General features: G+C 43.2%; 1 protein-coding gene across 2 annotated transcripts in view; it reads right to left on the reverse strand.

The window, feature by feature from the left end:
- The window catches only part of ACYP2 (acylphosphatase 2), a 33219-nt gene extending 31358 nt beyond the window's left edge, over positions 1 to 1861 (reverse strand). Inside the window, exons 1-2 of one of the 2 annotated variants that reach the window (XM_071450954.1) lie at positions 1546 to 1859; positions 952 to 968 (exon numbers count right to left, since the gene is read on the reverse strand). In XM_071450954.1, the coding sequence (XP_071307055.1) occupies positions 952 to 968; positions 1546 to 1807 (279 nt within the window). In that variant the 5' untranslated portion in view covers positions 1808 to 1859. Of the gene's footprint in view, positions 1 to 951; positions 969 to 1525 lie in introns of both variants that reach the window. The other variant, XM_071451032.1, reaches the window with a different exon arrangement.
- Positions 1862 to 13691: the final 11830 nt, after the last annotated feature.

Here is a 13691-nt window from a genome sequence, read left to right on the forward strand (position 1 = left end):
TGTAATACCTAAAAAGTATGGTTTCCCAGCCACCCAGTTGTGATGAAATTCACAAATAGCAAGAGCCAAACTTCAGGTCTGTATGACCCATTCCAAAAGACAAAAGGTGCTTTGGGGTGATGTAGCCTATGAAAAGATGGTGCTAACTATGAAGAGTGTTTTCCAAGGTGATTATGAGCAGCTTCTCCAAACTAATTTGCCCAAAAGCACGGGAATGCAGCTGCAAACCTTTTCCTCAGTACTGCAGAGCAGCTCAGGACTGGCACTGAGCTGTGTGTTCACACAGCTTCGGGTCTGCTCAAAACAAGGCACAGCAAGATTGGATTTACTCTTTAATCTCCATAGAATAACTAAATTCAAGGCAAACTCCATTTCAGTCCTCTGCTCCTTTCCACTTGGCACTATTCCACAATATAAACTATACATAAAATCTCTCAGGTTTAATATTAAGCATGGGGCATTATTTTGAGACAAAACCACTATTCTTACTTGAATTGTGTCCTCTTGTTTCATGGGTATCTGCGAAATGCAAAACCACCCACTGCACTTCAGAGCTGCTGGAGACACATGCTCACAGTATGAACTACAAAGTGCTTATTTGTAGCACACTTTTTCCCAGTAACCTTCCTTAAATACAGGCACTGAGTTGCCACTTGAAAAATTAAACTTAAACACCTTCTTTCCTATTTAACGTTTCTAAAGATTAAGGTGTTACAACATTCTTGTGGCTGTTACATCACAAGTAATCCAAACCACAATCTATACAATCAACACATTATTAAGCTTCTAAAATCCATTTTAATATAAAACCATTTTAAGTCTACTCAGAGTACTTAACCATCCAACCAAAGTTCAGGCTGGATACATTTACACTCCACAGACCTACTGCCTTATTTTTAGCACGGGAAACATTATACCATAAAGTAGCTAGCAAATCCAGCATCGCCTTACCATTCTGAAACAAACACCTAAAAAAGAAAAAAAAAAGAAAAATAAATTAGAGTCCTGTCAAAGTATATCACCTGCAGGAATTTCAGTTTATATAAAGGAGCAATGACGTGCATGCAAGTTACCCGTGGTGTTTTACTATGTAAATTTCAGTGACGTTAATAATAGGGAAACCGATCAGGACTTGTGTTTGAGCCTTCCCTTCGCCACACGATTATTATATTCACACATTCATGTGTTTAAGTGAAATAATACACTCATTTAAGTGAAAACGCTGCGGTGTGTGAATGGGAAGGACGGGAGGGGCATTTCCACACACCCGCATTGACAGAAGCCACAAGCGGAATGGGAGCTACTTTGGACAGAGCAGCCTGTGCTCCAGGGGGAGCCGAGCCTTAGGGCGGGGGAATATTTACAACGATTTAAAATTTAAAAACAAACAAACAAACCACACAACCAAAAAACTTTCCCCTCTCGCCGGGAACGCGGTGAGGGCTCCCGCCTCCCCTCAGGCCGCTCCCACCCCGCGCACGCGCGATGCCGCCGCCGCCTCAGCGCGGCGCCCCTCGCCCGGCAGCCCCCTCAGCCCGCCATTACCTTGCACCCGCCCGAACACTTCGTAATCCACGGATTTGAGTGCGCCGGAGACTTTGGCCGGGGCGGACATGGCAGCAGCGAAGGAAGAGCCTCTGTGGCAGCCGCCGGTGCTCCGCGAACAAGCGGCGCCCGGACGGGAGCGCGAGAGGCTCAAGCTTACCGCGCAAGCGGCCGCCTCACGTGAAAATGGGGCGGGCCACGGCACCCCGAAGAGAGCCCCGAGTGTGAGGAGCGAACGGCCGACAACGGCGAGGGGAAACATCGCTCCTCCTGTGAGGGGAAACACCCGACAGCAAGGGGTGACACAGCGCTCCCTGTAAGGGGATACATCGCCCCTCCCGTGAGGAGAAACACCTGACAGCGTGGGGTGACACAGCTCCTCCTGCGAGAGAAAACATCGCTCCTCCTGTGAGGGGAAGCACCTGAAAGTCAGGGGTGGCGGAGCTCTACCTGTGAGGGGAAACACCTGACAACCAGGGGTGACACAGCTTTCCCTGTAAGGGGAAACACCTGACAGCCAGGAGTGACACAGCTCTCCCTGTGAGGGAAAGTACCTGACAGCCCGGGGTGACACAGCTGTCCCTGTGAGAGAAAACATCGCTCCTCCTGTGAGGGGAAGCACCTGAAAGTCAGGAGTGACGGAGCTCTGCCTGTGAGGGGAAACACCTGACAACCGGGGGTGACACAGTTCTCCCTGTGAGGAAAAACATCGCTCCTCCTGTGAGGGGAAACACCTGACAGCGTGGGATGACACAGCTCTGCCTGTGAGGGGAAACACCTGACAGCGAGGGGTGACACAGCTGTCCCTGTGAGGGAAAATACCTGACAGCCCAGGGTGACACAGCTCTCCCTGTGAGGGAAAATACCTGATAGCCCGGGGTGACACAGCTGTCCCTGTGAGGGAAAACATCGCTTCTCCTGTGAGGGGAGAGCGCCCGACCCCGAGGGCGGGAAAATGCTCCAGCCATGAGGGACGCGGCCCCACGTCCCTAAGGGGCGGCTTCCAAAGAGCCCTCACAAGGGGTCATTGCCGTCTCTGTTTCAGATTAGACTTATGTTCGGAAAGCAGTGTGCGAAGGGCACCATCTCCTCCTCCAGGACTGGTGTTGACATACACACGCCTGGAGTTGCCAGCATCCATGGCACAGGTGAGCAGCATTAGTCTTTCCTAGGCATTTACAGGAAATCGTTGAAAACAAAACATGAGAAAAACCCCTCAAATTTGCCTTGGGCTCCCCTCCCTGAATGAGGTTGAGTGACCAACTTACATCTCCAATCTCCACATGACTTAAAAATCTTCACCTGGAGTTTGAACAGCACACTTTGACTTCACATTGCCACATTATTCCCACATCAGAAGAACACATTGATTTCCAACATGAAATAAAGGAGCAGCAACTGAAAACAACTTTTTATTTCTTCTGGATCTGTGTTTTTAAATGAAAAAGTAGGACAACAAATAAAAAAACAAACCCTGGTTTCTTACATTATCAGTTTCAAGTTCCAAGTTAAAAAAAAATGTGGCACCAACACTGAAATCTACAAAGCATGAAGAGATCTGGATATTAACAAACTCTTTCAAAAATTAAGTGCAAACTTGATACAGTTTGAACAGCCTATTTTTCCCCCACTGTGCTGGGGCAAACGCCAGACTCCTCAGCTGGAGCAGCAGACCCCAGAGAAAGAAAGTTCATTCCATGCAAGCTATTCACCCAGTTTTCAGTGCTATCCAGTAGTGCTTATGTTCTCATTAGAACACCTTTCCAAAACTGTCATTGTGACATTTCTTGTGTCTACATGCTACGGATAAAAAACCAAGTCAACAATTGATTATTTAGTAGGTCAAGTCCTCAGCAACACACCACAAAAGTTTTTCTCTGGTGCTTTCTATGTCTGCTTGAAGTTTAACTTTTCCCCCACCATATTTACTTAAAAAAAAAACCAAAAACAAACAACAAAAAACACCAACAAAACAAACAAACAAAAAAAAACCCAAAACTTTTCAGGCAAAATTCTACATTAGAAACAGCATTCATCCAGCCTTAGGAGAGGAACTTTGCTCTCACCCATCAACAGATAAAGGTAAGTTAACAGCAACTGAACGATAAAAATCAAAATAATTTTATCTGCTGTCTCCATTAAGTAACCTCCATCCACATGCTCCTTGTCTTCTACAGTAACACAGCATAACCTGAGTTGTTCACAGGTTTGCATCTTAAGACTACAGGGAGGTTCAAAATAAAGTCCTAGAAAAGTAACAAATTTATTTTTCCCAGACACACAAGTGAACTCAAGAAACAGCCACTCAATTCAGCACAGAGCACAAATATTCACATAGAAACAAAATCCTACTCCCAGTATGACAGGGAATAGGAACATAATGGACAAAACTTCATTTGCTTTACCTATATAGCACATTAAATCAAACCTTTGCCTTTCAGGGAGATCATACATTTTTCTAATGTGAAATCAGCACCATTTTGTTTTGAAAGAGGATTCCACAGAAGGAGGAGCAGAACACAGAAAATCTTTTGTAATTTGCTGCCATCTGGCAGCAGTGAAAAGCAAGACCAGTAAAAAAGTAGATTTATAGTAGAGTTTATTGCACTAGAAAGCCACACAAGCCTTAAAAGCAGAGCTTATCCTGATGCTGATGACACTTTGTTACCTGCAGATTCCAGCACTGGCAACAACATTTTTTATCGCTACAGTCTTTGACATTTCATTTGTTAAAACATCTTGTCCCTCTTTCCTTAGACAAGTCCAACTTTCTCCTTACTTTATAACAAATGGCAGAAAACTTCTGAAGGTGATACTCTTGAAACATTTAATATTTTGCTGCCTAAGTAAGCAATATTAGAAACCAAAGGTTACTCAAACACACTAATCAGCAAGAGAGCTTTAGCACACACTACCAAAAAATGCAGGCAGCCTGCATAGAGTTCTGAATTTCCCTCCCACTTCCAGCTGTTTATTCCAGGGTGGTGGCACTGGCCTAAGCAGAACCAGTTGGCTGCACTTCCCAAAGCTACAGCCAGTTGTAAAGATAACAATAATACATTTCACCACCAGGCCCTCTGCCCCTCCTCTGGGCATAAAGCCTTTAAAGTCCTCCCAGTATTCACTCCAAGCACTGTAAAACTTTCCCACAACACTGGGTTTTAGCCATGGCATTAAAAAGGGTATAATAAAAATTATTATTACTGGAAAACACCAAAACCCAACAGTAGTGCCCTTGCAGCCAAACACCAGGGACCAGCACAAACAAGGCTTTGTGAGGAGCAACCTTGGCACATCAGTGACAGCAGTACCTGGGCAGCAGAGTCCCTCCAGGAGCAGGAAGCCACAGCTACAACAGAGGTAAAACCAGGACTGAACACACCCATGGTTTAAAGGCAAGAGCTCTGCTCAGCCCTCATTTAAGTAGAACTCCTGCACCAAAGAGCAGAGGGGTGTGGGTGGGTGCTAGGTGAGGCTGGGTGGGAGGGGCACAGCTGTTGGTGCCCTTGACTCTGGCCAATGAAAAGCAATTTCATTAAAGCATCTCAGTTATTAAGCTTTTGGGTTGGTCATTGGGAAGTTGTAGCTTCCTTATTTATGCTGTTTGTTCATCTCTGGCACAGACTAGGTGGGAAGCCAGCTTTCTGGTTCTTTCATTAGCCACTACTGCTGCTATCTGTGTGTGGCTGTCACCTCACACCACCACACACACCTGATGTTTCCCACTCCCAAAATGACTGCCTTTGGCATTCACATGGATACCCCATCAGGCACATAACCTCCCACCTTGCTGTCTTGATTCATCCTTCACCTTGTAACTGCACTGTTTTTCTGCACCATTTTTAGGTAACCTGGCTCCTCCCCAAACCTGCTGTGATTGCATGTCTCTCCCCTGCTACTTCTGATCATAAAAGTTTCTTGATGTATTTTTAGCTGTGCAGCTCTGTTTATCTGAACCAAACTCCAGACCTGATTCACTTGTAAACTGTCCCCAGATGGTTTTGATGAGTGTTTCCCAAAGGGCACCAAAGCCTCCAGATAAATAAATAATAAAGATGCTGCTTCTGTTGCCAGGTTATTGCTGTTACCTAGGGAGCATGGAATATCAGGGAAGCCATATAAGCTTAATTTGACCTTTCCAGCATTTTCCCCTTATTTTCTGTGAATTGTAATGCACATTAGATTTTATTTTTCTGTCCTTTAAGGTAATGCACTGCTGTTCCTTTATGTTTTCTTCTTCAGGCAAAATTATAAACTTCTAACCTTTTTCACTAGTCTTCCTCTTTTCTTTATTCCTAAATTGCATTTACTCCTCATTTCAGAATGAAAATTAAGGGGATTGCTACCTCTACTTCAAAACTGTATGAGCTTCTTCAGGGTCTTTTTTGCAGTCCTTATTTACATAATATCCAAATATACTGAAACCTTTTGGAGGGCTTAATCTCCCAGTTCTTCCTCTTTACTGGCTATCAGGAACTTTCCTCTTTTTAGCACTACAGATTCTATTTGGAAGTCTAAAGGGCAAGACAGGCACAAAGAGGGATTCTTTGAGAGCTTTATTCAGGTGGTTGAGTGATTAATGATGACTTTATAGCTGAAAACCCAGTGTGACAATAGCACAGGGAGGTGACCTGGTTACAGCACTTGTCTGCTGATCCATTTATACGCCAGGATCCAAATCCAGGGACGTGATCCATGTGGGAAGAGCACCCCACCTTTGCAGCAGCCCCTGAGCAAGGGGAGAGTCTTACAGGGTATGAGTCACACCCTCACAGATCAGATTTCAGGAGTGCAGCCAAACTTTGTGTGCACAGGAGCTAAATTTGTCCCTCGTGCTCCAAAATCCCAAACTGCTTACATAAAGTGACACATACAAAATTGTGAGCCTGTTATTTTCCTCTGGCTAGACTATATTGTTTAGATTTAGTATTATTTTTTATTTTTGTGTCATAGCCTGATTCTGTAGGGCATGAAGACCTATTGACTGTTTCTCTGAAAGGAGCTTTTATTTTTTAAGTTGGGCAATAAACCTCTAAACCTCCACCAATAAAACCACATGAAAACAAAGTTCAAAGTTTTTCAGTCTAAATTAAGCTTTTAAAAGTATTTTCACTGATATATAAATAAAAAGAAAGAATTTTCAGGTAAAACATTCCTAGCTGGTAGTTGTGAAGTTTTAATCTGAATTGATAATAAGAAACTGAACCACTGGATAAATATAAATACTTGCTATGAGGAAATCAGCCTTGGAAACTTGCATCACCACTGCCAAGTTCTTTTAGACTACAAAATATTGGGAATTAAAACATGAGCATATGAACTGATGTGTCCTATGGCAAAGAAAAACCCATCTCAATCAAAAATGTGATGGATAAAGTTAAACTATTCAGTACCAAAGCACAGGAATCAGGTGGAATTTGGGGTTAAGTCTGTCGGTTGTCTGCTGGCATGAAAGGTCAGGTCAGGCTTGGCTTGATGACTAAATCCAAAAACAAACCCACCTACTATAACACCCACATTTAAATTGTTTTGATAGGAAAGCAGATTGATCCAACATTTGATTTATGAAATAACCATTCACAGCAAACTCATTAACATTTGAGGAAAACACTGAGATTTCTGCTGTTATGTTTTTCTCCTTTTGCACATGCTGAGGAGGAGGAGGAGATGTGGTCATTTAAGGCAGTAAGTTTTTATTCCCATTGAAACACAGGAAATTTTAAGCATCACCCTTCCCACAGCTGCCAGAACAATGCTGTCAAATTTAGGGAGAATTCAGGGCTCTACAGAAGATCTAAGAACACACAAAAGAGCGTGGGTTGCTAAAGGAATGGTTTCTCAGGGAGGTGGGTTGACAGCATTACATTTTGCAGCTCTGTGAAACTACTTGATTCATTCTCCTTAATTGCATTAGACCTTTATTCCTTCTCAAAACAACAAAGAGAAAATTGTGAGTATTTCAGAATCTTGCCCTGTATTAGTGCAGCCTGTGCCATCAGAGGAAGTCTCACCGAATTGATTACTGCTTCACTACTTGTTATTGGAAAACTTCTGGATTTCATTCTCCAAATTTGAACATGTGGTCAGCTCTCATCAAAAATATGATTCAAAGACATTTACTTGTGACAAATTTGGTGAAAATCAGCATCTGGGTGAAGAAAGATGTCCTCTTGCATTCAAAAGGAGGGATGCTGTCAGTCCCAAACTTTCATTCATCTTTATAACGTGATGACATCTTCTCCATCCAACCTAGCAGAAACTTTAGTGGTTCTGATAAAACAGGAAGAATCAGCATGATTTTTGTATGATTCTGTATAATAATAGATGGCAAAGAGGCCTTCTTATTTCTCAAATGGAGGAACTCAGGGCACTAAGAAAATCTCCAGATAAAAAGTTAACAACAATCAAAAGGGAACAACTTTTCACACTGTGCATGAATCAGAAATTACTGTTGCAGAACATGAGACCAGAACATAATGAACTTTAAAAGCAGATGAATGAGGGGATGAAAAACCCATTTAGCACTATTAAACAGAATGAAATGGCCTGTGACTCAGGATGTCTGTCTGTGAATTAAGAAAATGGAGAGTGTGCACGGGGAAGTAAGATTGTATGCACGTCAGTTCTTAATCTTTACTTCTGAGTTTTAGTCTTGTCACAGGACAATGTTCTTGCACATTTCCGCAGCAAAGACTGAGGCCAGCCTGAAAGAAACTGAAAGCTTTGCAGAGAGAAAAAGGCACGGAGTCTGGGAATCTAGTGAGAAAATAAGACTACCTAAGTGATTACCTAACTTCAAAAAAATCACAGTGAGGGCACCTGAAGGAGATACTCTAGAAAGTAACTCTGATGGCACCAGCTGCTCCCTGAAAAGCCCCTGGAGAGCTGGTGGATGCCATCCCTTGCTCTGTGCAGTGCAGGATCGGGTCAGGTCCCTGGGCTGCTGGCCCCGGGCTGGCAGGGCTGGCTGCGGCTGCACTCAGACTGCTGCAGCTGCTGTGCTGCAGAGCTGCTGTGCACATCCAGCTCTTTGGGTGCTCTGAACTTGGTAACACCTCTGGCACCCCTGACACCACCCCCAATTCGCTTCGCTCCTGACTTCCCATCTCAAAACTCCCTGCTTTTCAGAGGTGCTAATTTGCTGGGGATATTTAGGGGTAAGCAGAATGATTCTGCCCCAGTTTCTTCTGATTTCAGAGCCTGTCAAGCCTCCTGCTAACATCACTCCAGATGCTGATGGCTCTATCTTTCCCAGGCAAAGGAGGCTGGAATCTCCAAGGACAACCATTTTTCCAGCAATGCCTTTGGGTAAGCAGATTAATTCAGAGCATAGCTACAGGATTTGAACAGGCATTTGGCAAAACCAAGAAAGCATGAATCAGGTTCTGTATCCATCCATTGCAACGCTACTGAAAAAGAAAACACATGGGGGCTGTAGATAGTGGTATCACAGCCACGGTGAACGCCCACTGGATTGTCCTGCAGAGCCCTCTCTGGAGATTACAAGCTGTCTTTTTCCTGCTCTTTTTGTTCTGTTTCTCACTTGAATTTTCTAAACCCCCTGAGTTCTTTCACCCAGTTCTCAGTGCTCTGCCCAGCAGAAGGGCAGCTGCTGCCTTTGTACTAAGCAAGGCTCAATTTTCCACTGGGCTTGGCCTCGAAATAACAACACAAAAATGTGGCAAAAGCAACTTTTTCCTCTCCCTGGGATATCCCTGAATTTACAGGCCTCCTGTGCTCCTTAATTGGAACATTCCTTCTATCCTAAACAGCCTTCCTGACAGTTATATTTCCAAGGTTGAAAGGAAGTGTTAATTTACAGTTATTGTTTCACCTTGAACTCTTCCTAACGGGATACCTGGGACAATAATAAATTTACAATTTACAATTCCTTGAATCCTGGTGTTAGTCAGCAGGCCCCAGCACTACCATAATCATGCCCCTGCCATAATTACACTTATTATCCCCACATTACCAAGGCATAGACATAAACAACATGCCAGGCTAGACCAAATGAACACCAGAGAGCTCCGAGTTTGTGCCGTGTGATCTTCCCAAAGGTTTGCTAATCTCCTGGGCGTCTCCCTAACAATCCATGAGAGAAGTTGCTGCTTTAGAAACATGCCAAAAAGTCTCCCATGCAGATTCCATGCACAAAACCACTCAGCCAGAAGCAAAGGATAGATAATTCATTAGCAGGAGAGAAAGGATTGGTTGCTTAGGGGAATATTCAAGTGAGACTGCTTCTCCTCCAGAATTCATAAATATTTAAATACTTCTGATCCACATGTCCAAACAGTGAACACACAATCCACCCACAGAACTAAAGCCTGAACAACTACTTGAGCTATGGCCATGATAAACACAATTATTTGTGCTCAATGCTGCTTGAAACAAGACTGAAAACCTGAGCAAAGATTTTTGGTTGTTATTTGATTTATCCTGGGTTGAGAAAGCAGACCTTATATATTTTAATTTTATTTTTAAATAGACATTGCTGATTTTTCATCTTGACAAGGAATAGACAAACCAGAGAACTGCAGATGAAGGTGCAAGAGATGCATTTGCCAGTTAAAACCAATAAATATGATCATCCACCCAGGCACTTGGGGTAAGGTGTGTCACAATCCTCTCTGGCAAACACAGGGCAACTGCATGAGACTCCCAAGTCCATAATGAGCAGTTTCTATGTGAGTGACTGCAGGCTGCCAAGGGACTGTGTTGCCTTGATTTCCTAGAACAGCAGAATCCCTAGGAATGACCTTTGTGAGTTCACTGTCATCACGTGCTCCTCTGGGGCTGGTTTCTGTTTGGCAAGAGAGTGAGACAGAAAAATCCATTTCAATGGCTCAAGAGGAACAGAAAACTAACCCTAATGTCTATTTCCCAAAAGTTGGCTGCATTTCTGTCATGTCCAAGGAATTATTATTTATTTCAAATAGCTGTGAGTAATTTGGAAAGAACCTCTTATAAAGAGGCTCAAGTCCATTGCTTTTTCTCCCCACAGGCACAATTGTTTCCAGGGATATCTTTGGGAGTTTCAGACATGTAGAGGAAACAGCCTGTCACAGGCAGAATCTCTGCTGTGGATTTGGGACAATTATGCTTTCCAAATCTTAGGCAATAAGGCACCAAAAGAGAACAAATCCAGGGAGTGGAGAGGAAAAAACACTTTTGCTATAAATTAATTTATTTCACCAAGGAGAATTGAGGTCCTGTTCTTGTACAAAGACTGTCCATTGTAAGCACAGTAACCCACTAAGTTCAGTGGAAAAGAGCAGAGGCCAAACAATATCTTATGAATGGATATAATTGAGGATGGATTTAACTCTCATAAACAGAACCACTGGGAATGTAAAGTGAAGGATAACAATGCTGCACCTATTTGGTCAGGCTTGTCTATGAAATAGAGTTTTAAAAATAAGACAGGTGCCCACTTTAATCTCTTCACAAGGGCCTCTTATTTCTGCTCAACAGAAATATTCCACTCACATTAGAACACACAGATCCAAACAGGCATTGCAAAAAAAGAACAATATTCAGCATGTGTGCTGTAGGTGACACTGAACCCGCCTCCCCATCCAACTTGAAACATGTCGTGGAGTATTTAGACAGCCTTATTTTAGGGACCTAAAATTAGTTCCTCTGAATCACACTTTAGAAGAACCTATTTTTGTCCCATACTACACAGGAAACTTTAAGTTCCTCATTCAGATGCTGTAATTACTTTTGCCCTCATCCCCCAAATAGACAAGTTCTCTGTAAAATAGGAGTTTATGTGACAGGGATGTTTCTGAGTTGCCTCTTTGGCCCCTTTCAGCAACTGACCAGTTTAGAAACACGTGGCTGAGGGAAAGTCTGAGGATCCTCATCTAAAAGCAGCTATATTCCTCTTTATTCCTGTGGTGGTGCTTTGTGAGATATGGGGGTCATAGCCTAGGACAGGTATGATACAGGCAATATGAAGCTCCTCTTGTATTGGCTATTCTTTTCCAAACTGGAAAATCATAGAGTGGTTTAGGTTGGAAAGGAACTTAAAGCCCATCCAGTTCCACCCCTTGCCATGGGTAGGGACACCTTCCACCATCCCAGGTTGCTCCAAGCCCTGTCCAGCCTGAACTTGGACACTTCCAGGGATGGTGCAGCCACAGCTTCCCTATTCACAGAGAAGAATTTCTTGTGTGTATCTCATCTAAACCTATTCTCTTTCAGTTTGAAGCCATCCCTCCTTGTCCTGTCACTCCAAGTCCTTATGAAATGTCCCTCTCCATTTTTCTTGTATGCTCCCTTCAGGTACTGGAAGGGCCTCAGGTACTGAAAAATGGATGGAAATCTGTCATTGAAACATTATCCAACTTGGGTGGGAAAGGACAGATGGGTCACTAAGGAAAACATCTGTGCTAAGTGGTCCCTGGGGAGCTGAGGCAGCAGGAAGCAAGGCTGGGTGACAAGATTCCCAAATCCCAAATGCCAGTGCTGGTGCTGGCTGCCCTCAGGCATCGCCCAATGAGGGAACACGTGGACAGCCCCCAGCGTGACCCACGCCACTGGCAGCACTCAAAGTTCCTCATGAATGGGAAGATTGTGTTTTTCTCACAACTACTCCACTCGGATTCATCAGCTCTCAGGAGGCAATGCCAAAACCAACAGGTGGCTGCCATATTTGGGTTGCTGGCAATTCATATTCCTCCTACTTAATGGGAGAGGAAGAAGCTGTTGATGTGAAGTGGCACAGACGGGTCCTGTGTTATGAAAGCCCCGTCCTTCATCATCTGACTCGGGAACCAAATGTGCTCTCACACACTGCTGCAGCCAAAACATATTGCAAACTTGAACAACACATTTATTTTTGACTCACTTGGCAAAATGTATCTTTTTTTTTTTTCTTCTCTTTTTAAAGAGCGGAATGGTGGCATAGCAAGGAGGGGAAAGGACTAGGTTTTTTAAATAATTACTAAATGTAATTAGTAAATTAATCAACATGCAGAAAATACATTCAAAAAGCAAGTACTACAGGTATGCTTACTACTGTAATTATGAATGGAGCAGGAATCTCCTCTCCCCTTGTTTCAGACTCTGAAAACAGGAATGGAGGAGATCAGATGACCTAGTAGGATGGCTGTCAGAGGTGCTGATGGTGTAACTTGGCATGTTTTTCCCCAAAAGGTGAGTGTTTAATCCTGGTGGAAGGCATTCATGTGTCTGAGGCCACAGCTGAGATGGCAGCTTGCTGGCTCAGACAGAACAGGCTCCCTGAGGTCAGAGGTGTTCATTCACATGCCAAATACTCCAAAATGCCTGAAAAATCAAGGCTTTGTTTTAACTTGGGTTAGAAAGGGCAGGAGTAATTTTTTATAACACGGTTACAAAGCAACAGAATGCAGCTGGGAAGCTCCTGATGTATCTGCCAACTTCAATTTCAGAAAATTGGGCTAGAATTTTGATTTTTTTCCCTCTCCAAGTCCAGACAAACTGCATGCTTCAAATTTTACAAACAATTTACCACATTGGAAATGTCTGAACAAACCACCATTGTGATTATCAAGAATTGCCTCTAAGTGACAGAAAATAAGTCATTTTAGACTTTTCAATTTCAATGCACGCATATTTTCACTTACCCTTTTCACTAACTGTAGATATTGGTTTTTTATTACAGCTTTTGGGGCAATTTATCCTTGACTGCATTGGTGATAAAACTATTCATTTCATATTGTTTATTTCTGTTTTCATCAGAAAAATGCTAAACCAAGATGTACTTTATCCCCACGGAAAGCTGACCATGACCAAGTTTTTATTTTTAATTCAAGCCAGAAGGGGAAGAGATTCATCTATGATTGTTTTGCTTCATGCAGTTATGAGGCAACACAAGTGTAAAGTCCCTGTGAAAGATGGCAACAAATTGAGTGAAGTCCAGCTATTTAGTAATCATGTAAAAGTTGATAGATGTGACCCATGAGATCATGTGATACAAAATCTTCTAGGAATGGAAGGGTATTTCAGAAGGATGGGACACTACACCAAATCCTGGTGCTTCCTTTATTAAAAATACAGGTCTAGGAGGGTGAGGAAAGTAGATGATGCACTCCTCGGGAAGATGCCATGATGTCTTTGCCTGTCATACTTAGGTTTTCTGTGGTGTTTCTCCT

This window comes from Agelaius tricolor, unplaced genomic scaffold (genome assembly GCF_023055355.1).
Source record: "Agelaius tricolor isolate 1412-34295 unplaced genomic scaffold, bAgeTri1.0.p SCAF_1, whole genome shotgun sequence".
Lineage (NCBI taxonomy): Eukaryota > Metazoa > Chordata > Aves > Passeriformes > Icteridae > Agelaius > Agelaius tricolor.